The sequence below is a fragment of the Elephas maximus genome, chromosome 1 (assembly GCF_024166365.1).
Source record: "Elephas maximus indicus isolate mEleMax1 chromosome 1, mEleMax1 primary haplotype, whole genome shotgun sequence".
Classification (NCBI taxonomy): domain Eukaryota; kingdom Metazoa; phylum Chordata; class Mammalia; order Proboscidea; family Elephantidae; genus Elephas; species Elephas maximus.
Genome location: NC_064819.1, coordinates 139,114,332 through 139,140,890, shown reverse-complemented (window position 1 = coordinate 139,140,890; position 26,559 = coordinate 139,114,332). Strand labels below are relative to the sequence as shown.

General features: G+C 34.6%; 1 protein-coding gene across 7 annotated transcripts in view; it reads right to left on the bottom strand.

Moving 5' to 3' along the window:
• SENP6 (SUMO specific peptidase 6) overlaps nt 1-26,559 on the bottom strand; it is a 118,576-nt gene that overhangs the window by 29,021 nt on the left and 62,996 nt on the right. For 6 of the 7 annotated variants that reach the window (XM_049895811.1, XM_049895834.1, XM_049895818.1 and 3 more), the window contains 8 exons: nt 21,041-21,428; nt 15,915-16,144; nt 13,687-13,857; nt 8,382-8,415; nt 7,766-7,960; nt 6,651-6,877; nt 5,662-5,771; nt 5,459-5,575 (listed from right to left, as the gene is read on the bottom strand). In XM_049895811.1, coding sequence (XP_049751768.1) covers nt 5,459-5,575; nt 5,662-5,771; nt 6,651-6,877; nt 7,766-7,960; nt 8,382-8,415; nt 13,687-13,857; nt 15,915-16,144; nt 21,041-21,428 — 1,472 coding nt within the window. Of the gene's footprint in view, nt 1-5,454; nt 5,576-5,661; nt 5,772-6,650; nt 6,878-7,765; nt 7,961-8,381; nt 8,416-13,686; nt 13,858-15,914; nt 16,145-21,040; nt 21,429-26,559 lie in introns of those variants that run through there. The other variant, XM_049895861.1, reaches the window with a different exon arrangement.

Here is a 26,559-nt window from a genome sequence, read left to right as displayed (position 1 = left end):
ATTCAGTTCAATATGATTTTTTATTACCCTTATGGCTTCCTTTTTGATTCACGAATTATTTTGAAGTAAGTTGTTTAGTTTCCAAGTATCTGGAGATTTTCCTGTATCTTTCTGTTACTGATTTCTAGTTTGATTCCACTGTGATTAGAAAATATACTCTCTATGATTTTAGTTCTTCTAAGTAGGTTGAGGCTTGTTTAACTATCCAGGATATAGTTTATCTTAGTACATGTTCTATGGGCCCTTGAAAATAATGTGTAATGTTGGGTGGGGTGTTCTATAACTATTGAGTAGATCCTGTAGGTTAATGGTGTTAATTAGTTCTGTAAGCCCACTGATTTTCTGTCTAGTTGTTCTGTCAATTGCTCAGAGAGGGTAGCAAAAAAAAATATTTTTTAATCTCACTGTGTGTTAACCAAATTATCAATCTGGCTTTCCTTTCTATCACTCCAATGGAATCAAATTAGCTTAGGGTCACTGTGACCTCAAAACTGTTCTTAGCCCTTATCTGGCTCGGCTGCAGTGATAACACTGAATACATCCTCCTTCCTTGGATTTCATTACATCACTCTCTGAATTTGTCTTTCTACCTCTCAAATACCTTCAGAAATTATTCATGGGAGCCTCTCTCTTTCCTGTCTGTTCCTTAAAATTTACTCCCTAAGCTCTGTCCGTATTGCTCTTTTTATAATTCTACACCCCTACCTAAGCAATCTCATCCATTCTCTTAAGAGAACTATTATTGAAACGCTAGAATTAAACTCCAGAACCATATAGTCAACTGTTTATTGGAATTCTCTCCTTGGTTGTATCATAAACATCTAATCGAGAACTTATCCTTTCTCCCACACAAGCCCATTCTGCTTCTCCATTTACTACCTGAGATAACGGTACCATCATTTAGCAGGTCTCTGGCATTCATTTCTTTTCTTCTTAATCTCCATTCACCTACCTCCTAAAACATCAATTTCTCTCCAATCCAACTAAAATGCCTCAGTTAGGCCTCAAATTATTTCTCACTTAGACTTCACAATGTGCATACCTGTCAAAATGATCTGAGGGAAATTCAATTATGATACCACTTCTCTGATTAAAATCTTTCACTTTTGTTAGACCGTTTTGTTTTCAAATTGTGGGTTGTAGGTGTTAGTAGGTCATAAAATAACTTTAGCAGGTTTCAACAACCAGCTTTTTTGTTTTGTTTTATGAAATATATTAGAATAAGCTAGGAAATATTAGAAAGCACTGGACATGCTGATGGTTAGTTCTGTTTTGTTTTGTACACATACCCATTTTGTCTCACAAACCAGTAAAAACATATAAATTTATACTAAACACATCAAACATATATATGCATGTGTACACTGGGTCATGATGGAAACTCTTCCCAGAAATCTTCCTGGTCCTCAAACCCTCCAGCTCCCAAAGAGAATGAAGAATGCTCTCTTCTCTTGTGTCTGCACCATGTTGATGGTTCTATTATTGCTTTAATACCATATTTATGTTCCCTAATAAACCATAAACTTTGACTAATATGGTATCTGGTACACAGCTAGTGCCTGATGAACACTTACTGAAGGAAATACATGAAATCATACTTTTGTAGCTGTTCAACACATCATTACCTAACCTGTTGTTGTTAGGTGAAACCGAGTTGGTTCCGACGCACAGTGACCCTATGCACAACAGAATGAAACACTGTCCCGTCCTGCACCATCCCTACAATTGTTGTTATTCTTGAGCTCATTGTTGCAGCCACTGTGTCAGTCCATCTCATTGAGGGTCTTCCTCTTTTCTACTGACCCTGTACTTTGCCAAGCATGATGTTCTTCTCCAGTGACTGATCTCCTCCAGACCACATGTCCAAAGTATGTAAGACACATTTTTGCCATCCTTGCTTCTAAGGAGCATTCTGGTTGTACTTCTTCTAAGACAGATTTATTCGTTCTTTTGGCAGTCCATGTTATATTCAATATTCTTTGCCAACACCACAATTCAAAGGCTTCAATTCTTCTTTGGTCTTCCTTATTCATTGTTCAGCTTTCACCTGCATATGATGTGATTGAAAACACCATGACTTGGGTCAGGCGCACCTTAAGTCTTCAAGGTGACAGGTTTGCCTTTCAATACTTTAAAGAGGTCCTTTGCACCAAGAGGTCCAATGCAATGCGTCGTTTGATTTCTTGACTGATGCTTCCGTGGGTGTTGACTGTGGATCCAAGTAAAACGAAATCCTTAACAATTTCAATCTTTTCCCTGTTTATCATGATGTTGCTCATTGGTCTAGTTGTCAGGATTTCTGTTTTCTTTATGTTGAGGTGGTCTAGTTGCGAGGATTTCTGTTTTATGTTGAGGTGCAAGCCATACTGAAGGCTGTGGTCTTTGATCTTCATCAGTAAGTGCTTCAAGTCCTTTTCACTTTCAGCAAGCAAGGTTGTATCATCTGCATGATGCAGGTTGTTAATGAATCTTCCTCCAATCCTGATGTCCCGTTCGTCTTCATATAGTCCAGCTTCTTGTATTACATGCTCAGCATACAGATGGAATAGGTATGGTGAAAGGATACAACCCTGACGCACACCTTTCCTGACTTTAAACCAATCAGTATGCCCTTGTTCTGTACGAACAACTGCCTCTTGATCTATGTAAAGGTTTCTCATGAGCACAATTAAGTGTTCTGAAATTCCCATTCTTTGCAATGTTATCCATAATTTGGTATGATCCACACAGTCGAATGCCTTTGCATAGTCAATAAAACACATGTAAACATCCTTCTGGTATTCTCTGCTTTCAGCCAGGATCCATCTAACATCAGCAATGATATCCCTGGTTTCACATCCTTTTCTGACATCAGCCTGAATTTCTGGCAGTTCCTTGTCGATATACTGCTGCAGCTCTTTTTGAATGATATTCAGCAAAATTTTGCTTGCGTGTGATATTAATATTGTTCTGTAATTTCCTCATTCGGTTAGATCACCTTTCTTGGGAATAGGCATAAATATGGATCTCTTCTAGTTGGTTGGCCAGGAAGCTGTCTTCCGTATTTCTTAGATGAGTGAGCACCTCCAGCGCCGTATGCGTCTGTTGAAACACCTCAATTGTTATTCCATCAATTCCTGGAGCCCTGTTTTTTGCCAATGCCTTCGGAGCAGCTTGGAATTCTTCCTTCACTACCACTGGTTCCTGCTCATACGCTACCTCTTAAAATGGTTGAACATCGACTCATTGTTTTTGGTATAATGGCTCTGTGTTTTCTTTCCATCTTCTTTTAAGGCTTCCTGCGTCGTTTAATATTTTCCCCATAGAATCCTTCACTATTGCAACTGGAGACCTGAACATTTTCTTCAGTTCAACTTGAGAAAAGCCGAGTGTTTTCTTCCCTTTTGGTTTTCTATCTCTAGCTCTTTGAACATGTCATTATAAAAGTTTACTTCGTCTTCTTGGGCCGCCCTTTGAAATCTTCTGTTCAGTTCTTTTACTTCATCATTTCTTCCTTTTGCTTTAGCTGCTCGATGCTCAAGAGCAAGTTTCAGAGTCTCCTCTGCAAGCCTTCTTGGTCTTTTCTTTCTTTCCTGTCTTTTCAATGACCTCTTGCTTTCTTCATGGATGATGTCCTTGATGTCATTCCACAACTCGTCTGGTCTTCAGTCACTAGTGTTCAATGCGTCAAATCTATTCTTCAGATGGTCTCTAAATTCAGGTGGGATATACTCAAGATCATATTTTGGCTCTCGTGGACTTGCTCTGATTTTCTTCAGTTTCAGCTTGAACTTGCGTAAGAGCAATTGACAGTCTGTTACGCAGTTGGCCCCTGGCCTTGTTCTGACTGATGATATTGAGCTTTACCACTGTCTCTTTCCACAGATGTAGTCAATTTGATTCCTGTGTGTTCCATCTGGCAAGGCCCATGTGTACGATCACTCTTTATTGTTGGTGAAAGAAGGTATGCAATGAAGAAGTCGTTGGTCTTGTAAAATTCTATCATTCGATCTCCGGCATTGTTTCTATCACCAAGGCCGTATTTTCCAACTACCGATCCCTCTTCTTTGTTTCCAACGTTTGCATTCCCATCACCAGTAATTATTAATGCATCCTGATTGTGTGTTTGATCAATTTCAGACTGCAGAATCTGATAAAAGTCTTCTATTTCTTCATTTTTGGCCCTATTGGCTGGTGTGTAAATTTGTATAATAGTTGTATTAACTGGTCTTCCTTGTAGGCGTATGGGTATTATCCTGTCACCTACAGCGTACTTCAGGATAGATCTTGAAATGTTCTTTTTGACAATGAATGCAACACCATTCCTCTTCAAGTTGTCATTCCCAGCAGAGCAGACTATATGATTGTCCAATTTAAAATGGACAATACCAGTCCACTTAAGCTCACATATGCCTTAGGATATTGATATTTATGCATTCCATTTCATTTTTGACGATTTCCAATTTTCCTAGATTCATGCTTCACACATTCCAGGTTCTGATTATTAATGGATGTCTGCAGCTGTTTCTTCTCATTTTGAGTCATGCCACATCAGCAAATGAAGGTCCCGAAAGCTTGACTCCATCCACATCATTAAGGTTGACTCTACTTTGAGGAGGCAGCTCTTTCCCAGTTGTCTTCTGAGTGCCTTCCAACCCGGGGGACTCATCTTCCAGCACTGTATCAGACAATGTTCCGCTGCTATTCATAAGGTTTTCACTGGCTAATTCTTTTCAGAAGTAGACTGCCGGGTCCTTCTCCCTAGTCTTAGTCTGGAAGCTCAGCTGAAACCTGTCCTTCGTGGGTGACACTGCTGGTATCTGAATACTGGTGGCATAGCTTCCAGCATCACAGCAACATGCAAGCCCCCACGGTACAACAAACTGACAGACATGTGATGGTTACCTAACCTAGGGCAGTAATAATATTTTTACAGGTATAAAACACTGTAACAATTACAACATAATATCTTTTATGAACACTTTGTAAGTGTCAGGCACATTGCACTTGACATGTGTTCTATGCCATTTAATTCTCACAACTTTTACATACTGCTATTATTTCTCCAGAGCCCTGGTGGTGCAGTGGTTAAGCACTTGGCTGCTAACCCAAAGGTCAGCAGTTTGAACCCACCAGCCACTCCCCATGAGAAAGCTGTGGCAGTCTGCTTCTGTAAAGATTACAGCCTTTGAAACCCTATGGGGTAATTCTACTCAGTCCGTTAGAATTTTTATGAGTTAGAATTGACTCAATGGCAGTGATTCTGGCTTCTTCTGTTATTAATTTTGGCGTTTTAAAAATGAGGAAACACAAGTAGAGACTAATTAAGTAACTTTGCAAATACCATGCAGTAAGTGGCAGTGCTGGAATTCAAAACCCAGTTTGACTCCAAGAATTAAAGACATACAATATAATAGACTATGTAATAGAATAGAATACATAGAAGATTTACTAAGAAGTTAGTAAAATATTAACTTACTTCAAATAAAAGTCTATAATAACATCATTTAAAAATTCCCCTTCATTCAGACAGTGTAGGTCCTCATTAGTAACAGAAATGCCTCCCTTAGCTGGAGGTGGTGGATATACTATTAATCTGTAACAAACAGAAAAACAAATATATGATGTAATAAAATAAACAAACAAATTCAGAGCACTGCAAATAAAAAGGAATGCTCTTACTTTTCTACAGGACCAATGAAGATGGTATGGCTTTCTCCAGTTTCTTCCTCATCATCAAAAAACTGGAATTCTTGTTTGTTTCGAAGTTGTATTTTAGATTCAAAGGATACCTGGTAAAGGAAATTATCAACTCACAATATTAATAGGGAAACATTTCAGTAAGAAGCGTAAGCACAGACAAGAATGCCTATTAAAAAGGATTAAAAATATCTATCTAAAAAGTATTTATGATATGTAACAACATTCTACTTTTTATATGTAGCTTCTACAATAATGATGCTCTCCAAATTTACGTAACAATGCTTTCCTGGTATTTTGTCTAAATCTCTACTACTCATATTAAATTAGATTATGTTACTAAAATTCAAATAACAGATACAGTGGTTTTTTCTGATAGTAATGGAAGCCCACCTAAATCCAATGGCTAAGACTTCCATGGGATGTACAGGCAGAGGCTCAGGGAGCACAGTCCAATGAACATTAACTTTATACAAAGCTAAACCAAACAAGTGGTCTTTAGAGAAAAGAGCCTTTCATTGATATTTCTGTCCATCTTAGTTGCCTCACTGCTTGTCTGCTTTTTGATTCCTCTGGCATTATATCCTATAGCCAAGTCAACAAAATAAGGAGGATGGTTCCCCTTCCTTCCTCTGCTCTTTCTGCAATCCACCAACTGTGAGAGTGCTTCTTCTCTAGTCAGGCCTTGCTCAACTTTACTAAGACTATGCCTTGGATAGCCATACTTCCAAGTCTATAGTCAAGTTGAGAGATTAAGTGTTCCCAATATGCTAAGTCAAATGCTATTTGTGTTACAGGTTACCTACCCCCCATTAATATTTTGACATGAGACAATTTACAAATCACATATAACAGCAATTAATTCTGAAATTAAAATATCTGACACCAAAATGAGTAGTATTATAATGGAACATTTTTCTCCTTAAGGATACCCATTATTTAAAATTATAAATATTTAAAAACACAATTACATTTTTAATTTTGTTTTCTTTTTGGACACAACTTCCTTTGATGCTTTCTTCATAGGTTCTTGTACAGGCAACAAGTCTGCTATTGGCTTCTTCAAAGGGAATTTTTGCAAAAAAATCGGAAATATTATTTTTTATACCAATTTCAGTAATGATACTTTCAAACACCGTATTTGCCTGATGATCAAGGCCAGTTTGAAAAATTAAAATAATGTATTGTTCTTCCAGATCTGAAAAGAAATAAATGTAACTATTTAACAAAATAAACAGATATTAGAATAAGAGTAACAATTAGTTGTTTCCAAGATATTACCAGAAATCCTAGTATAAATGTCCAAAATCATGTTTGGCATACAGAGGGTATACAAAAAACATTACTGGAATAAAGATCAGTGACAGGGTTAACTGACACTGTTTTCTCCTTATTTAAGAGTATGGAAACAGAACACACTAGTCTAGCATTAGCTTAAGAAAAATCTATTCACGGATATAACTTATTTACTTCATCTAATTGGATCCAAAACTATTTACGGTTTTAAAAATGTATTGGTTGACATTCTGTCAAAACCAAATAGAAACAGTAAGTAACATTTACTCATCATTAAGCTGAAGCAGCAATAACAAATCTGCATCATTGCTGAAAAGTATTTTATAATCAGTCATGCTTTTCCATAAATGGTAGAAGTGAAGGGAATTAAATTGGAGAACTGTATCTTGGTATTTATCGTAGAGGGTGCAGATCCACTGCATGAGCCTGAAAACTTCCTCTTCAGACCAACTTTCAAGGATTCCAGATTTATGTTGCTGACTTGCACTTAGCACTTTTTCAGTGTATTAAAAAAAAAAATCCTTTTACTCAGATTACACAGTGATATGATAACGAGTAGCACAAATCTTTTGAGTTTTAACTCCAGTTTTTAAAACTTTAAATGGGCAAACCTGGATTTTACCTTAAGCCCTGCCACTTTCTGTGAGCTTTTCCTCATTTGTAAAATGGTATCTGTCTCACAAAGCAGTTGTCAGGATTGTAGATAATAAAGATGTAATTAAGGCATCTAATTCTAGTGCATGCACTCATTCTGCCATTCCATAAACTGTGTGTATTCTACATAACTTACCTGTCAACATATTTATTCCTTTACACTCATTCCAAACATTATCCTCTTTATTCATTTGCAGTTGCATGCTCAGCTTTTGATAAGCTGCTGGTATTGTCTGTAGAAACACTACTGGTAATTTTCGGACATTACACCATTCACATTTAGTCAGATCAGAGGTATTTAAAGTAATCGCTACAGGATCACTTTCTGCTTCTGGAGGAAAACAAATGCAAACGGAAAAGGAATCAAACCTTAAGACAGTAAAGTCGCAGATGGAGTAAACTGTGAGGAAATATAAAATTAAAGTTAAGACATATATTTATTATGCTCTATAAATAATAACTCCACTGGAAAATAAGGAAAAATCTTCATCAATGTCTTATAAAAGCTTAGACACTTTTTTCCAAATGAAACAGGGGTACTAATGAAGTGTATATATAAAAAAATAGGTTTTGTCATTCTACAGTATGAATCTTTTAAATTATACCACTAAGATATATGCTCTTGGTTAAGAAAATATATGTAATGATTAATTATCTTAATGAATTCTATGAATATCATTTACTTTTAATTTATATAAAGTTCTTTAGTGTAAATAAAACTTTAATGAATAAAAAGACATAAAATAGCTTACCTTCTAGCTGTATCTTGATAAAATCTAAACAAAACTAAAAAAATAACATACATTAGTACTGGTCACAGAGTTATAAAGGTTTTGCAACACACACCCTAAGTGAGATATTATTTGGACCTCAGTCTACACAGGGCAGAAAAACTGGGCCATTTACCATGTGTTTATAAGACGAGATACTTTCTCATAACTTTCGGAAAAGTACGCTTCATCTATGTTTTTTTCAAGTACTGGTAATGTTTCTTATATTATTGTTTCATTTCTTGGTACTTTTTAAATTTTTTAAATGTCAAAAATTCAGAGAAGCTGACAGAACATTACGATGAACTCATATATATCCCTTGCCTAGATTCATCAACTATTATTTTGCCACACTCACTCCATCTCTTTCTCAATAAATACACACATTTCCCTTTTGCTAAATCATCAGAAAGCAGGCAGCAGATATGGTAACATTTCACCCCAAAATCTTTCAGTGCACATCTCCCCAGAATAAGGACATTCACCTATACAAGCACAGCATCATTACCACATCTAAGAAAACCAAGATTAATTTCATTCAACATAGAGTTCATCCTCAAATTCCTCAAATTTGTCCTTTGTAGTTTTTTTTTAAACCAATCCATAATCCTAACTGGATTACATTTACATTTATCTCTTCAGTCTATTTCAGTCTAGAGCAGAAACCCGGCTTCCTCTGTTCTTCATGACATGGCCTTTTAAGAATCCAGAATAGGTTCTGCAAAATGTACAACATTCTGGACCTTTTCTTCATAAATTAATTCAGGTCATACATTTCCAGCCAAAACAACACATAGGCGAGGAATACGTCCTACTACATCACATCAGGAGGTACTTATGTCAGGCTGTCTCACTACTGATTAATACAAGCTTAATAATCTGGTTAAGGCAATGACTATCAAGTCTTTCCACTGTAAAAACACATTTTTCCCTTTGTATTTAAATAGTAATCTATAGAGAAATGCTTGAAACATCCTATTCCTAATAACCTTCGCCTCAATGACATTAGCATCTATTGGAAAGCCTTGCCTGAATCAGTTATTACTGGCAGTTACAAAATGGTGATTTTCTAACCAATTATTTTAAGCGGAGAAGACACATTAAGCATGATACAACCTCAATTAATACTCATTTTGTGGGTGTGCAGAAGTTAAAAAAAGGAGACAAATACTTTGAAGTGCATTTAATAAGATGGACTGCTATACAGAGGGATGAATATCCATTGGCATCAGGTAGATTTCTGACTCATGGTGGTAAGATAAAGCAAGTATAATAAAACGCTAGTGGTAGAATCTAGCTGGTATTTGATTATTCATGGTAGAATTCTTTTTCAACTCTTCTGTTTGAATCTTTTCATGATATAAAGAAAGTAAGCAAGGAAATATAAATATAGGAATTATTACAATGATGGTTAAGTTTAAGATATCACTAAGAGTACCTTTAAAATTACTTTTAAAAGTAATACATTAATTGGTTTCACTATGGAGGTCAAGAATAGGGTACTTGTGGCTTGGAAAACGGTTTAACGTACATAGAGGCTAGAGTATATAAGCATTAGAAAATGATGCTGTATGGACTCAAAAAGTGGCAGAATGGTGATATAAACACTAATCTGGAGGCATATGAATGAAACTGTTACATGAAATGTAGGAGTAGAAAGAAGTATGGCTAAATGTATTGTGTCATCTAAAATTATGTGTGTAATTAAACTAATTACTAGTAGACATAGAGATACATCACCTACATCTCCAAGTTTCTAAATTTAAGTTGGCTGAAAACTTTGATTTTATAGCTTCTCACTGGAAAAACATGACAGCTTTATTTAATGTAAGCCATTTTAATATGCCAATTTTATCACTTAAGTGAATTTTGAATAATTAACTTATCTAATAAGAAGTGACTACAAAATTTAATAAAACATTTAAAATCTGTTTCTTAATCATTACATGGCAGATAAATTCAAGAAGCAAATTTCAAATCATCTTTTTAGATTACATCATCTGAAAAAACTAGAGATCCACTATACTTGCATGAAGAATGTTCTTTGGGAAAACCTCATACCACAACAGAGATTACCACCATAGATTCCAAACTTTCATGTTGTAAGCACAACTATTTTTTAGGATAAAATAATTCACCTACTATTTTTAAAAAACAAAACAATCTGTATCAATATTTACTGAGTACACACATTGCCTTTTACTTTGTCAAACGAATTTATAAAATCGGTTTTTCTTCACTGTAGACATAACGTATAATCTAATCTGTAGCTTTTATGGAAAAAATCATTTAAATTCTAATGTCATTTAAAAAAAATTTTTATTGTGCTTTAAGTGAAAGTTTACAAATCAAGTCGGACTCTCATATAAAAATTTATACACTTTGCTCAAAAAAAAAAAAAAAAAAACAAAAAACCCAGTGACATCGAGTCGATTCTGACTCATAGCGACCCTACAGTATACTCCTAGTTGCTCTCCCCTTAATGAAACAGCATACTCCTTCCCTCCTCTATTTCTTTTCGAGTCCATTTGGCCATCTTCTGACACTCTCTACCCTTTCATCTCCCCTTCAGACAGGAGATGCTAACAAGGTCTCATGTCTACTTGATCCAAGAAGCCCATTCTTCGCCAGTATCACTGTCTATCCCATAGTCTAGTCCAATCCCTGTCCGAAGAGTTAGCTTTAGGAATGATTCCTGTCTTGGGCTAATAGAAGGTCTGGGGACCATGACCTCCGGGGTCATTTTAGTCTCAGTCAGACCAGTCTGGTCTTTTTGCGAGAATTTGGGGTCTGCATCCCACTGCTCTCCTGCTACCTTGGGGGTTCTCTGTTGTGTTCCCTGTCAGGGCAGTCATTGGTTATATCCGGACACCATCTAGTTCTTCTGGTCTCAGGCTGATGTACTCTCTAGTTTATGTGGCCCCTTCTGTCTCTTGGACTCATAATTACCCTGTCTTTGGCGTTCTTCATTCTCCTTTGCTCCAGGTGGGTTGAGATCAACTGATGCATCTTAGATGGCCACTTGCTAGCGTTTAAGACCCCAGATGCCACTCTCCGAAGTGGGATGCAGAATGTTTTAATAGATTTTATTATACCAATTGACTCAGATGTCCCCTGAAACCACGGTCCCCAAACCCCCGCCCCTGCTACACTGTTCTCCAAAGCATTCAGTTTATTCAGGGAACTTCTTTGCTTTTGGTTTAGTCCAGTTGTCCTGACCTCTCCTGTACTGTGTGTTGTCTTTCCCTTCACCTAAAATAGTTCTTACCTACTATCTAATTAGTGAAAACCCCTCTCCCTCCCTCCTTCCCTCTTCCTCCTCTTATAACCATCAAAGAATACTCTCTTCTCTGTTTAAACTATTTCTCGAGTTCTTATAATAGTGGTCTTATACAATATTTGCCCCTTTGCAGCTGACTAATTTCACTTAGCATAATGCCTTACAGATTCCTCCATGTTATGAAATGTTTCACGGATTCATCATTGTTCTTTATCAATGCATAATATTCCATTGTGTGAATATACCATAATTTATTTATCCATTCAACCATCGGTGGGCACCTTGGCTGCTTCCAACTTTTTGCTATTGTAAACAGTGCTGCAATGAACATGGGTGTGCATGTATCTGTTCGTGTAAAGGCTCTTATTTCTCTAGGATTCTAATGTCATTTTAAATAGATAGTTGAGACTATGTATGCCACTTTTAACTAAATGTCTTAATCACCAACAAAACCTTAATTATTATATTGAAGAGTTCTGAATATCAGTGCTTATGTGGGGAAAAGTCATAAAGCCTACAGGGTATGCCTGGAAATTTTTGATGTACAAAGTGACATTTTGTTAACTGACAGAAATCAGGAAAGATAATTTGTACTATGAAGGCTTGTGACAAACAAAGTTTCATAAGTCCCAGAAAAACTTGACAAGTTCACTACAATGTTATATGGCACTGTTGGGTAGACAGTTTATATATATAATTTGCTTTAAATTTCCAGAGTACTTCTGAAACTTTCTAGTTTTTAAGTCGTTAAGAAGCTGAACAAAATGCAGCTTTCCACAGAACCTTCCACTGTTAAGAAATCAGGTCCGCACGTCATTCGTTCCTATAAAATAACCTGTGGAGATTTTTTCCCCCCTTTTGATCATATTTTGTTCTAAAACCATCAAAGTTTATCAGGAAAAAAACGAAACATCCCTATTATTTACCATAATTTAAATAATAATAAAACTACCTTTTAATTTTTCTGCTATTATAGTTTTCTTAAAGATACAGCTTTATGTATAAATGGTAATACTGGGAGATTCAGTATAGTACTTTTTTTTTTAATTTACCTTTTAACTTTTCTGTTATTACATGTTTTCTTAAAGATACAGCTTTACGTATAAATGGTAATGCCGAGAGATTCTGTATAGTACTTTAGGAAGATTAACCTACCAAAATATATAGTACCCTAGAAAAAAGAAAAATGATGACTATGAAGGCTAGTTAAGGAAATAACATTAAAATTTCAAATCGAAAATAAACACTTGGATTGGTGGCAGTAGGAATAGTAAGTAGAAAGGCATGAAAGGTTTAGAAAAAAGGGACTACAATGAGTTAAAGTCCTTTTGGGATCTTAGACACTGAACTAGTCCAAAAGCAAAATGCCTCCTGGGTAGTCATTTTAGTCCAATACTACCCATTGCTGTCGAGTTGATCCCGACTCATAGCAACCCTACAGGGCAGAGTAGAACCGCCCCATAGTTTCCAAGAGGGGCCTGGTGGATCTGATCTACCGACCTTTCGGTTATCAGCTGTAGCACTTAACCACTTTAGTCCAATAGTCTATTTCTGAGTCACTATGAGTCAGAATCAACTCGAAGGCAGTGGGTTTGGTTTTTGGAGTCTCACTGCTGCAATAAATTTTTCTGCAGATCCCAGTGTTTCTGGATTCTTCTTTTTCTCACCACGATGCTTAAAAATACTTATTCATGCACTGAGCTAGGATGAGAATAAAACAGTAACATAATGGAGGGTTTCATAATTCAGTGATATTATCTCCTATGACGACTATGTCACTACTGTGATCAATACATTATGATAAATTTTTATACACTGATTTTTAATGGTGAGAAGCTCTTACTCATATTTGTCTATATACTCTTAAAGCAATCTGAAATCCTGAAACAATTTTAATAATCTATTAAACATTTTCACTTATAAATTTTTAAATAGTACATACTAGCCTTTGCAAAGGAACTTTGAATCTTATAATTGGTATTGTGAAGAGCTTAAGAATATACTTACAATTACAGGCTCTACTAACAGCCGGAAGAGCGTTCCTACTCGTATGCTTCGACAGTTTAAGATGACACTATCAAAGGAACATTGGCAGCTTAAGGACATAGGATCAATTAAAGTTTCTTGAGAAACCACTTTACGTCGTTTTAGAGGTGTGTTGATAATAGAATTACCAAACTGAAAAGGAAAATTTCCACTTAAGTTAATAAAATAAGGCTGCAAACTATGTACACATATACAAAGACCCAATATAAGAAATTAATTATTGCTTGATTGGTTTTCCTTCAACAGTGTTAAAGTAAAAACTTGGTTTTATATAATAGTAAATCTATGAGCATTTTTGCAATTAAGTTCTGATATGTATCCAGAATGACTGCCAAACTGCCCAAAGGAAAATTATACTGATTTATGCACTCGATGTTCCATTTCTCTAAACACTGACCATGATGACGCACTACAACGCTTTTTACATTTTTGACAGCCTGTCAGTTAAAAAAGATATAATTTTAATCTAATCTTTACTTCTTTAATTACCACCTTTGGTGAACTTTATTCATTTCCTGTACCTATTTTTCTATGGTTTGATTTTACTTCATCATTTTTAAGAAATTAAAAATATATAATCAACTTGGTCACAGAGTTCCTTATTTCCCCCATTTGCATTTACCTATCAAATTTTAAGTAATTTGATACATGTTCTACACTTTTTATTTAGTCAAATACATGCATCTCTTCTTTTATTATTTTTGCTTGTGTTTTTGTGCTTGGAAAGGCACTACCCTGGGATTATATAAAAATATTAATGCATCATTTTTTATTTTATCCTTCTTGTTGCTTGTTTTGTTTTTCATTTCTGAAGATGCCCTCTTAACAACCAAGTATGTGTATTTCCATGTTTTTAATCTGTACTCCCAAAACCCTGAAATACATACACACATAAATACATACAAAATTTTTAACAGGTTTTCCAAGGTTTCTACTTAAAAAATATTATTTATATAAAAATAATATACACCCTATTTTTACATCTTAGTATTCCCATTCAACAGTACCTTAAAAAAATTCTACAAGTCATCCGGTATAGTAATAATTTTTATTTCCAATGGCTGCATAATAGTCCACGGTATGGATGAAACCCACTGCCGTCAAGTCGATTCCGACTCATAGTAACCCTACAGGACAGAGTAGAACTGCCCCATAGTTTCCAAGGAGCGCCTGGTGGATTCAAACTGTCGACCTTTTGGTTAGCAGCCGTAGCACTTAACCACTACGCCACCAGCGTTTCCATATGACGTGGATATAACACAATTTATCTAGCCATTTCCGTATTAATGGGCAATCAATTTATTTGCACTTGTTTGACAATAATCATGTTTGCACATATAGCCTTATATACCGGTGTATTTTTTCCCTTTGAGATGAAGTCTAAAGAATGACTTGTTTGATCAAATGGTATACATTAAAAATAATGTTGATAGATGTATGAGTCGGAATCGACTCGAGGGCACTGGGTTTGGTTTTTGGTTTTGGTTCAGACGTAATCTTTTCCATCAGCAAAAAAAGAAAGTACGTCTCCTCTTGGATTCTTGCCAGCAGCATTCTTGTATTAATTTTGCAGTCTGATATAACTGTAAATCTTATAAAATTTTCCAAGTATATAAATTTATTTCATTGTTTCTTTAATTTGCACTTTCTTACTAATTTGTATTTTGTTTCTTTTGGTTGTTTCCTATCTGGATTTTCTCCTTGTCTATTCCTATTTTTTGTTCATTTTCTTTTTTTCAACTTTTAAGAGTTCTTAGTCTATTATAAATATTAATTATAAGTCATCTGCATGTTACAAATATTTGTCTCTAGTGTTACTGTCTACTAACAATTTGTTACTGCTTCTCTTATGAACATTTTGAAATTTATATAAACCACAGGCATAGTAAAATATATTAATAGTAAAATATGTCCAAGTTTCTAGTCTTGTTAAAATGACTTCTCCCTATTCCCTAGATAACACAAGTCTACATCTTACTGTAAGATTGTTACTGTTTCTTCTTGTTGAATTGCTTTAAGCTTTTTATTTATTTGACATTTACTTTTATATACTGTCTAATGACCTTCCACTTAATAAATAATCTATCTTTTTCTCCTACTGATATGATTAAATTGCTCAAAAAAAAAAAAAAATTTACATCTCAAAGAGAGATTTAATCTGGGTAAATGTTATTAAACATGAAAGGTACCTGGTCTTTCATTCTTGCTTTTCTTGGCAATGTAACTGTGTTTAACTCTGAATCTGCTGGAATGCTTCTTAGTTCATGTTCTGCCCTGCAGGTATTTTCATTAAGTGCTGCTTCTACTTTTCCAGTGGATGGTGCTGGAGAAGAACATGCTGAATCAGCAGGTTGAGGAGATATGCTTTCTCTTCTGTTAGTTCTGTCACTATCATCATCATCATCACTGGACAAAATGACTATAAAGAAAACGGTAAATGCTTCAGGAGGCATTCCATTTCTGTCAAATTAAAAATGTAAATAAATCACCAAAGTAGGAAATATACCAAATTTGCTTTGGATTTCCTCTAGATCTGATATTAATAAAAAACAAATGAAGATACAATCCACTCTACCGGATGAGAAGTAAAATTTGGAGAGGTAAGAACAACGAAATCGTTAAGACATGGCTTTTTTTTTTTTTTTTACAATATACAAATATGAAATTGATTCAATATTCCCCCACCACTCAACCACATAGCAACATACAAGCTATAAAAATTAATAATGGTTATCAGTAGGTCTATTTCAGAGTTCCAAAGTCTAAGTTGTGAAAATAATTTGCATACAAGTTTTCACAGAATGGTATTCATTTTAAATGTGTGTGAAACTCTATGTGACCAGATGATTTTATCTCACAGGAAATCACTGAAGTCAAAATTGGTCTTCAGGAGAACCTGGATCAATGCCTAATGCTCAATATTTTTGAGTAAATGAATGTAGGTAATAAGAGGACATCATGAAGGTAATTTGCTCTTACACCTTATACTCATTGCTAAATCTCGTTAGACCAGTTACCAACTGCCCTTGAGTTGATTCTGACTCACAGCAACCCCACGTATATCAGAGCAGAACTGTGCTCCATATAGTTGTCAACAGCTGATTTTTCAGAAGTATATCGTCTTCTCTTCTGAAGTACCTCCCAGGTGGACTTGAACCTCCAACCTTTCAGTCAAGTGCCTTAACTATGTGTACCACTCAGGAACTCTGAACCTTATCACACCCATCTCTAAACCATCATTCCCCAAAGCCACTACACTGCACTCAAATCAGTCTAAACTCCTTACTCTGGTTTATAAAACCAATATAATCTGGCTCCTGCTGACTTTTCCAGCTTTCTCATACTACTCTATTTCTCTGTCTTTATGTTCCAGGCCCACTAGCCATTTATTCTGTTCCTTAAACAACATATCCCAGAGCTTAAAGCGGTGTGTGACACAGAACAAGCATTCAAAAATTATGTATAGAATAATGCATACACTTGTTTCTTTTTTAGTATTCTACATACAAATGCTTAGTTAATACCTACTGAGTAATTTATATGTCTCAGAGGAGCATTTTCCCCAGAAATGCTTAGCTTGTTTTTTTATTTTGCTGTCCGGTCTTAGAAATAAATGCTAATTCTGGATCTTTTTCAGAACTGGTCTTTTATTAAAAGAAAACCTAACAGGTCAGATTAGAAGGTCTAAGCAGAAATACATATATTTGAATGCTGGGAAAAGGCTCTGCCACTTAACTACATAGTTGCCTGTTTCTTCTATGTAAAATTAGGAATAATGATACCTATATTTCACAGAATTACTGCAAGGATTAAATGATTTACGTAAAATGTTTAGCACAGCGTCTGACATACATGCAAGTCTCAAGAAAAAGTTGATGAATGTTTATTGTTTATGAAAATACAGAAATAGGAACTGAAAGGTAAGCCTAGTGTTCTATAATTATTTTTATGGTGTTTCAGGGGCATTTAAAGTTATATATTTACTATATCAAAACTTAAAGCCCCAATGTTGCAAAAGATAGGCTTGTACTAGGTAGCTTTCATTTTATTAACTTAAAATAAATGAGGGCTATGCTTAATGTCACCAAAATTTCAAATCAATGGGGAGCGAACATGCCAGCATCGTATGGCAGAGTTACAAAGCAGTTCTCACAGTTTCTTTTCTTTTATTCTTATATATCTAGAATCTTGCCTCAGTGTCTGTACTTATATTCCAAATTTATTCCCATAGATACTGGCATATCTTCCTCCTCACTTCATTCTGAGCTCTGTTCAAAGTTATCAGAGGTGCCTACTCTATCACCTAGTTTTCTCTTCTCCTCCAGACATCTGTCAACTGTCACTCTTCATTTCCTGGACCAGTTTCACTTTCTACATGGAAATTATTACTACCTGAGATACTGTACATTTTATTATATGGCTATTCCTACTAAAACATAAGTTTCATGATCGATAAACTATTTTAATACAAACACAAATTTAACAGTAAATATAATAAGAAAACTGACTTTAAAAATTTTTAATAATCTATTTTAACCCAATATATAAAAAATATTATCATTTAAACATGTAATCAATATAAAATTAGGTATGTTATATTCTTTTTTTTTGTACTAAGGTCTTCAAAATTCTTTATTTTATACTTACAGGACTTCTTAATTCTGACTGGCCACATTTCAAGTGCTCAGAAACTACGTGTGGTTAATGGTTTCCATGTAAAATAGACTTTGGAATCAGAAACATCTTTTTAAAAAATCTAACCTTTAATCATATATCTGTATTGAGCAAGTTACTCAATGCCTTTAAGCCTAGGTTGCTTCATTTTCAAAATGGGATATCAGTACCTACATAATATGACTGTGAAAATTAAATTAAAATTTGTTAGCGTATAAACCTTTATCATAAAGAAGGTCACGTAAGCATGGAATAAGTGACATTTTTTATATTACTATGAAATGTTCTTAAACTGGGGTACATCTTTCCAGATAGTTTAATGAAAAATACTTAGCCTATAACTTTCTTTTTCAGTAGGGATGGTAAGTTAATTCATGCTTTATTGGATTTAATGCATAATAGATATGGTCCTAGGTTAAGCTCTGAACAGTAAACTGCTTGAGGGACCTCACAACAACATGAATTTATTTTCATACATCATTATCTTACCTCAAATACAGTACTAATTTTAATTTTTTACATTATAGCCTTACCAACTTCCAGTTCCCCTCATCCTGGAAACTTCTCAGCATCTTAAAGTTTCCTACATAAAGGTGCAGGCACAGTGATAACATCCAGTGACTGCCTAATAAATGAGAATTCTGTATATACCTTTCCATATTAAAATACAAAAATCTCATCACCAGGAAGGATTTAGTTTAACACTACACAGGTATACCCCTATGTAGTATCACAAAATATTTCTCAAATGTCATCAGGCTAAACAGAATTTATGAATATCCTGTTTATCATCTAGTAATTTTAACGTAGTTCTTTTTTTGAAAAGTATGTTAACATGTTGGAATGGGCTGAGGTTTTTTTATTGAACTGAATTAAAACAGAACTTGATCTATACTTACGAGATTTAAAAAAAAATATTTTTTCCATTTACCAGCTTTCAGAGTAATGATCTGAAACAAAGTAATCTCCACAAGTAACCAATGGAGAGCTTTTCTTTTTTTCCTTTTGGAGGTAAGTGTATTATTATGAACTAACTGATTTTAATATATTTGGCATTTCAATCCATGGCAGTTATGGTTCTTTTTATGACTCATGTAGTCCTGTTTTTGGCCATTTTTAATTTATTTAATTTTAGCTATGTCCTTTTGACATGTCCATAGCAGTCTTTGACTGTTTCCATGCTTCCTAGTATGACTAGAGGCTCTCGCTTTATCTTGCATATTTCATGCTCTAGACCTGGAGTCTGCCTTTCTCTAAAGAGCTCTGGTTATTTTTATTGGGAAAATGGTGTTTAAAAATACAACACGGGAGCTAGGGTTTTCATTTTTACACTCAGTATACTGTGTCTGGGAATATAGCAAGGAAATATCTATTTTATATTTAAGAGAACACAGATAATGAATTCACACTATTATCCCTAATTCAAATGTAAAGATAGAGAATTTTTATTTAATTATATATATTTTTTATCACTTTTCTCTAACACTGAAAAACTTGGTTCCTAATGACAATACTTGTATTATCAATACGTATATGTTTAAAAGTAACAATACTAATTATTAATATTACCGAACACATTTAGGGTTTCTTTGTAGTTCTGCTTGGCCTTAAAATATATTCTACTAGGTAGGTATAGCCAAAATATTATTTGAATTTAAACTCATTTGAAATAATTCTGTATGTTCAAACCACCAACTAGATATATAGTAAGATTCACTTATTTTATTCTCTTTTTGGTTTTGTTCTCCTTTTTAAAAATTTAATTTTGTTCTATAATTATTAAATATTTACACGGTTCCAAAGTCAAAACTGTAAAAAGAAGGTATATTCAGAGAAGTCTAGTATCTATTCCTAACACCCTAACACCTATACTCTTGTCCTTCCCTCTTTCCGGTAACTTTTTTTTTTTTTTAAATTAGTTTTTGGCATATCTTTGTGTTTTAAAAAACTGTATTCATTCTCTCACCCTTCATAAATAAAGAGTAGGCATACTATATACTATGTACTACACACCTCACTGTATACACTTAAACATCCTGGAAATCACTGCACACAGTATTAGATCATTTCCCCCTTTTGTAAGTACATATGTTACAGTTTTTTCAATCAGTACTTGATTGTTCCCAATTTTTTGTCATTTATTACAAACAAGGCTGAGTTCCGTACACTCATTCCTATGCATCTGAAGACAGGAATAAGATTTAGGGGAGAAACAAAAAGGGAACTAATCTCTGAATTATTTCTACATGTTACATACTATATTGGGCTATGCTAGGCGCTTTACATGTTGTTTTATTTATTCCCCTCAAAAACACTAGAAGGCAGAAAACTTGTAGATGAGAAAGGTTAAATCAACTTGGCCAAAGTAAGAAAACTGGGCATAACTGGGACTTGACCTAAGACTGGGGCCAAAGTCTGTGTTTTTTCACTATTTAAGATGAACAGAGTAAGAACAAAGTCAGTTATTATTTTCCAACAACATGGACAGGCTTGAACAGATCTACCAAAAATGCTGTATCACTTCACAAGAAGATATCTATTAAAAACTACACTTCTCAAATATGTTCATGCTCACATTAAAAATACATATGAAAAGATACTGAATTGATATCAGAAATACTATAGGGAGTAAAATACTTACTTGGATCATTTAGGTCTGATAGGCTTGTTTTCCTTTCTTTCAAGTTTGTAATTTTGGTTATTTTTGCCCCAGGTAAAATGACTTTCCCATTAGTCTGTAAATAATTCTGTCTACTATCATCACAATTCACAATAATATCAATCGGAACCTTTCCCATACTGTTGCCATAAAACTTTTTGATTGTTAATCCTGTGTTTTGTGACTTCTGTCCTCCAGAATTCTGATGAATTGACGTCCTTAATAATGGTCCAGAGGATTCATTCAAAGTTACACCTTGTCTGCAGTTTCTTTGCAAATCCTTAGAAAAATTAGTACCACAACTTTGGCATTTAGTCTGATTTTCTTTTTCTTTTCCACATTTTGGACAATATTCACGCTGTTCAGATACCTTAAGTTCCAAAAGAAACAAAAGACTTTGGTATTTTATTTCAGCATCAGAGAAACAAGAAAGTCTCAAAATTAAGCCCCCCCTTTCCATCATCACCATGGTTATCCTGAGACACCATGGTTATCCGGAGACCCTGAATAAGTCATTTTACTTGGAATTTAGCATATAAACGCTGGAAGGAATTTTCAAGATGTTCTAGTCTAGCAGTATTCAAATTGAACTATGTGTATGCTTGAGGGTACATGACGATTTTCCAAGGTGTACAGGGCATAAATACTCTTAACGGAATCAATATCTAGATCCTCAATTTCCATAATCATTCAAAAAATTGATTCGAGTATGCTTCTGATGTCAAATCATCTTCTGCAGCAATTGTTCTTTTCCCACATTAAAAAAGAAAGCTGAATCTGTCATCCATTTGAAATCGTACAATGGTGTATGATTCTGGAATACAAAAACCTCCAAACTAAATGAAGGAATAATTCTAAATACTGAAAAAAAGGAACTGATTCTGAGGACTAGATAACAAAAATTTTTTCAAGACACTAAATTCTATTTCTTTGAAAAATATTTTAAAGAAGGTCTAATATAGCTTACAGTTAAGAAGTCATTAAAAGTTTTTTTTTTTTTTGATGGTAGAGTACCATGTGACTTTTGGCATATAATGTGAAAGGAGTTCAAAGTATGGAGTTATATTACTATAATAAAACTCCATTCTCATGTATTTATTTATGAGAACAAAGCTCTTCAGCACTTACATCTGTAAGAAGTGAAAATATGAACAGATGCTAAATCTTGTGTCTATATATATATATATATATTCATGCACATATGAAGTAATTGGAAAAAAGGTCATTGCCTCTAATTAAAACATGTATTCTAATAAATTTGTGTTTATATCAAATAATTACTTATATGTTAATAATATAAAAGCCAGTTGTCATTAAGTCGACTCTAATTCATGAAGACTCCGTGTGTGTCTGAGTAGAACTGTTCTCAAAGGACTTGCGGTGGCTGATTTTTCAGAAGTAAATCGCCAAGCCTTTCTTCCGAAGAGCCTCTGGGTGGACTCAAACTTCCAACCTTCTAGTTAGTAGCCCATCATGCTGTTTACACAACCCAAGGGCTCCCAACAATAGTTTTGATCAGTAGTGTACTCCTAATTAAATATGATTATTATTTTAAATTTGTTTTTAAGGAGCCCAGGTGGCACAACAGTTAAGCACTCGGCTGCTAACCAGAAGGTTGTTTGTTCAAACCCACCCAGTGGCCCTTTGGGAAAAAGATGTGATCTGCTTCTATAGGATACAAAAAAAAAAAAAAAGATTACAGCCTAGAAAATCCTATGAGGCAGTTCTACTGTATCACATGAGGTTGCTATGAATTGGACTTGACGGGAACTAACAACAATGACAATAATTAAAACCCAACCCAGGAGAAAAAGTTTATTGTTAAACACTTTTCAGCCTTTTATCACAGGAAATAAATATCTGTTTTAACAATGAAACATGATAGAATGATCAAGCATAAACAGATGGTTAAGTATCAACTGCTATGGTATTTGGACAGCATTAGATCCATATATGAGGCAAGTGATTAAATAATCCTATTTCAAAATATTTCTTTCACTGTGTCAGATACTACATCCTGTGTGACTACTGAAACTTAAGATAAAAAAGGTTCAATGTCAACTTAAAAATACGTAAGGGAGTATATAGTTGTTTAAAATTCTTTTAGCTCTATGGTGGCAGAAGTCATCAAGGGGTTGTAGGAGGACTGACTGGTTGGTGACAGTTACATATGATTACAAGAGTATATATATATTTCAAAATTGATGGAACTCAACACTTAAGTTTTATGCATCTTGTTGCATGTAAACCTACACTTGAAAAATATATAGAAAGTATGCAAGCATAAAAGTCTGAAAACCACTGTTCTAACCTTACCTTCTTGTTTAACAGATGAGAAACTGACAAAGAAATTGTTTGCCCAAAGTGACAAAGCCTTTCTATTATACTGTGTTATCTTTCCAAGGTTCTATCCCAGATAACGTGGATTATAAAAAAAGAGCACACCTCTTTCTCTGCCAGTACATTGGAGAATTTAGCTACCTTGTGGAGTGTAAACAAGTTATTTTTCCCTTAACACTTTCAATAGGGCCTTGTGCATTTAGAATGCATACTTAACATATAAACTATGTAAACAACTGATTAGACACAAATATGGGACAGATTATCTCACTCCCCATATTTTAGTCTATTTTCACTATAAGGGAAGGTAATAATGGTATTAAATAACACAAATGGGTTACTATGTCCCTTGCATCTGAAAGGGAAATCCATAAACAAAATAGTAGTCCCACCTATCTATTATCCTGTGATAAAATACCCAATCCTTTAAGAAAAATACAAGCCCCATTGGTAAGCTGAGTTTTCACGATGAGAAGATATATTTCCACCTCTAGCTTAAAAAGAATACTGTAGAGTACCCAAATAAGTACAAAGATGTTCATTTCTGTGGGAGATGGAGTCCCATTTCCCACAGTGGGAGTACGCTAAATATAAGGAAACTTTGACTTTAAGAATTTTTAGATATGACCAACCTGGGCAATGACTGGTTCCACATTTTACTGTATATAATAAAGATAAACGGGACACATTTAAATAAAAAACACTCTATGGAAGAGCAACAATTTCTGATTATTTCCCTGCAAAAAATTAGTACTGAAGCATATAAAAAGTACATTCCCTATTATTAAAATTCTCAATATTAAAATATAAAAGTAAATACAACCTGAGCTATTAGCATATTCCTCCATCAGCTAAAGGAGCCCCTAGTGGTGTAGTGGTTAAAGCCCTTGACTACTCATTGAAAGGCTGGTGGTTCGAACCCAATAGCTGCTCCATGGGAGAAAGATGTGGCAGTCTGCTTCCATAAAGATTTACAAACCTTGGAAAGAAACCCCATGGGGTAGTTCTACTCTGTCCTATAGAGTTGCTAAGAGTAGGAATCAACTCGACAGCAGTGGGTTTGGTTTTGGTCCATCAGCTAAGAAACATCTGTATTGGAACTGTGTGTCGAACAATTAGAAACAAAATACAGATCAGCTGAACCAAATAAAATATTTAAGTTTTTCATGATAAAAAATTAAGAATCTTATCAACCTAGCAACCTAAAAACTAGTAGCTCAACATGGCTCAATTATCTTCTACCTAAGAATTTTTTGTTGAGTATTTCTTTTGGAAAACAAAGACTGATTAAAGCCTCATTTTTCACTTTTGGTCAGTGGAAGGCTTTTACAAAATAAAAACTGCATATGACATACAATCTGCCAGTCTTGAGACATAAATAAGTAAATAACCAACCACACTTAATAGGAATAATACTCTTTGTTGAGGCACGATTTAGACAATGCCATTTTATTAAATATCCTGGGAATATTTAATCTCATTATGTAAAATAAGGCTTGTTTTCTTGTAAGTAGTAAATAGTCTGGGGTTTCACAACTATGAATGAAAAAAACCACTAACCTGGTTGAAGAAAATAAAAAATTACATACAGGCTGGCTACAAGGTATTCTTTATCTCCACCAAGAAGAGAGTAAGAACAATTGACATGGGAGTAAACAGAAGAAGAGGGAATATGTATTTTAAACATTAAAAAAATTCTCAAGCTTTCAGTGAGCATCTGAAGCTTTCAGTCAACATGTCCAGTAGAGAAAAGGCGGTATGTCTGGGAAGGAGGTTTGCTCTTTACTTCTTTATCTGGGCCAACAAGTAGAAAGATGCCAGTATGTCCTTGGCCAAGCTCAGCCTGACATGCCAGAAGACTAGCCACATAAAGGGAAAGTGAACGAATAAGTAAAATAAACTGATGATAATGGCAGTCAGTTTCTCACACCAGAGAGGGGAGTTAAAAAATGCAAAGAAGGAAAGGCTAAGATAAATACTGTGGTACTAGACTAGAATTGGAGTTATTGGTGTGAACTCATGGATTTTAATAAGTGTTAAATATTAAGACATACACACACATATTATTTTCCAGCTCTGCCAACTTAGACAACCTAGAAACAATGAGCACTTAGTAGCAATGAACATAGCTGGTACCCAAGTATCTTCCTTCCATTTAAAGGAGCAATGGCTCCTCAAAGAAACGCACGACTCTAGGGCTAGGACGGGAAAATACAAAGTAAGTGTAGAACAACTTGTACTAAAAAGAAAGAAGTCCTGAAAGAATGATGGAGAAGTGTCAAAAAGAAACAGGAGACAGTTTGAAGAAACTCCCATAAGCCAAGTCTGGGACAACTTGAGCATGAAAATAAATATGATCATTATAGACTAAAATGTTTTGAGTAAAATAAGAATGCTGATATAAATAAATAACTAAACTGGGAATAACGGAAGGCTCTACCTTACAGTAGAAGCCTTATTAATCGATGAGTATAAAAATACCTATTAAGAGAACATCTTGTTACTGGCTATCAAGTTGGTCCCCCAATCATGGCTAATATGACACAGCACGTGCCTCCTGAAATGATGTAATGAGATTATAGCATCATTCTTCAAAAATGTATAAATCATGAAGAAACATAAAATCCAACTTGAGAAATAAGTCTATAAAGTATGTGGCCTATACACCTTACAAATATCAAGGTTATAAAAGACAAGAGAAGTTTAAGGAACTAATTCTAGATTGAAAAAGACTAAAGATTCATGACAATTAAAGGCAACATATGATCCTGGATTGGAGCCTATACCCATAAAAGACATTACCTTGGTGAAGTCAGAATCGATTTTGTGGGTTAGATGGCAATATGGGATCAAAAGATTTTTTCTTCCTAATTTTGAGAGTTGTACTCCAGTTACAAAACAAAAAACAAAAAACAACAACCCGTTGCCATCAAGTTGATTCCAACTCATAGCAACCCTACAGGGTTTCCAAGGATTGGCTGGTGGATTCAAACTACCAACCTTTTGGTTGGCAGCCAAGCTCTTAACTGCTGTGACACCAAGGGCTCCTAGAATGTCTTTTTTGTTGTCGTTGTTGTTTTTTAAGGAAACACACACTAAATGGGCATCATACCTGCAACTTATACTCCAATGGTGCAGAGACACACACACACACACACACA